At 58.6% G+C, this 989-nt stretch overlaps 1 protein-coding gene across 1 annotated transcript; it reads right to left on the bottom strand.

Moving 5' to 3' along the window:
• Nucleotides 1-613: 613 nt before the first annotated feature.
• On the bottom strand, nucleotides 614-815 carry TMEM216 (transmembrane protein 216; the record flags this gene model as incomplete). Its single annotated transcript, XM_010012764.1, has 1 exon — nucleotides 614-815. A coding segment is annotated over one exon (202 nt), but the record flags the coding sequence as incomplete, so codon positions are not given.
• Nucleotides 816-989: the final 174 nt, after the last annotated feature.

Raw genomic sequence — 989 nt, 5'->3', positions numbered from 1 at the left:
TTCTCCTCACCCAACACCCCCAAGTCCTTCTCAGGCTGCTCTGAATCTCTTCTCCACCCAACCTGTAGCTGTGCCTGGGGTTGCCCCAACCCAAGCGTAGGACCTTGCATTGTCTATGAGGTGTTGGAAGTGATAAAGAGGGTGTGGAGTGGTTTAAAGCTGCTGTGGTGAGTGGAAAGTGGTGGTTGGAGACTCTTTAAGTGTCTCTGGGCCCCTCCAAGCAGGCTCGGAGCAGCAGGGAGGGCTGGAAGCCCAAACTGCTGCCCCAAGGGGGGACCCCAAGTGCTCAGGCACCAGGTAAAAATAAATATTTATTGGAAAATAGTGAATTCTTGTGAGAAGGTAGCAAAAAAAATAGGAATTCTCTGTACCTGGAGCTGCCGTGCACGTCCCGGGGGGCAGCGGGGGGGCTGCCTGGCAGGTCCCTCCTGGGTGATGGGGAGACACCCAGCTGTGGGTGCTGGGGCACCCACTGCCTCCTGTACCTGGTCCTTTGGCGTGGCACAGGGTGTCAGTATGAATCCACGCTGTGGAGGAGGGAAAAGAGGGATGTGTCGGTGTCAAAGCAGCTTGGAAGTCCGGCATTCCACATGGAGCGGCCTGGGAAAGGTACCTGGAGAAGGAGATGAGCGCCAGGACTCCCAGCAGCAGCTCCAGGGCGTAGAAGAGGAGGAGGATGGCGTTGAGGATGGCTTCCAGGCGCAGGGCATAGGTCTGCAGCAGCAGGTAATAGGCTGCCATCACGGCTGCTGGCACCGTCAGGGCCAGGCTGATGCAGAGCGGAACCTTCCGCTGGCACAGGTTGCCCTTGGACCCTGGGGGGGGCTTGTGGTGAGGGGAGGGGGGGACACCCACAGGGCTTGTGGGCACCCCTAATACTCTGTGCTTGGAGTGTTGCCCCGTGGGTTCCTGGAGCTCTGTGTCACCAGGACTTGGAGCCATGGAATGGGTTGGGGTGAAGGGACTGTAGTGGTAGGACAAGGGGTGAT

Source organism: Nestor notabilis, unplaced genomic scaffold (genome assembly GCF_000696875.1).
Source record: "Nestor notabilis isolate BGI_N333 unplaced genomic scaffold, ASM69687v1 scaffold30464, whole genome shotgun sequence".
In the NCBI taxonomy this organism is placed as follows: domain Eukaryota; kingdom Metazoa; phylum Chordata; class Aves; order Psittaciformes; family Psittacidae; genus Nestor; species Nestor notabilis.
This window is presented reverse-complemented; position numbering and strand designations above follow the sequence as displayed.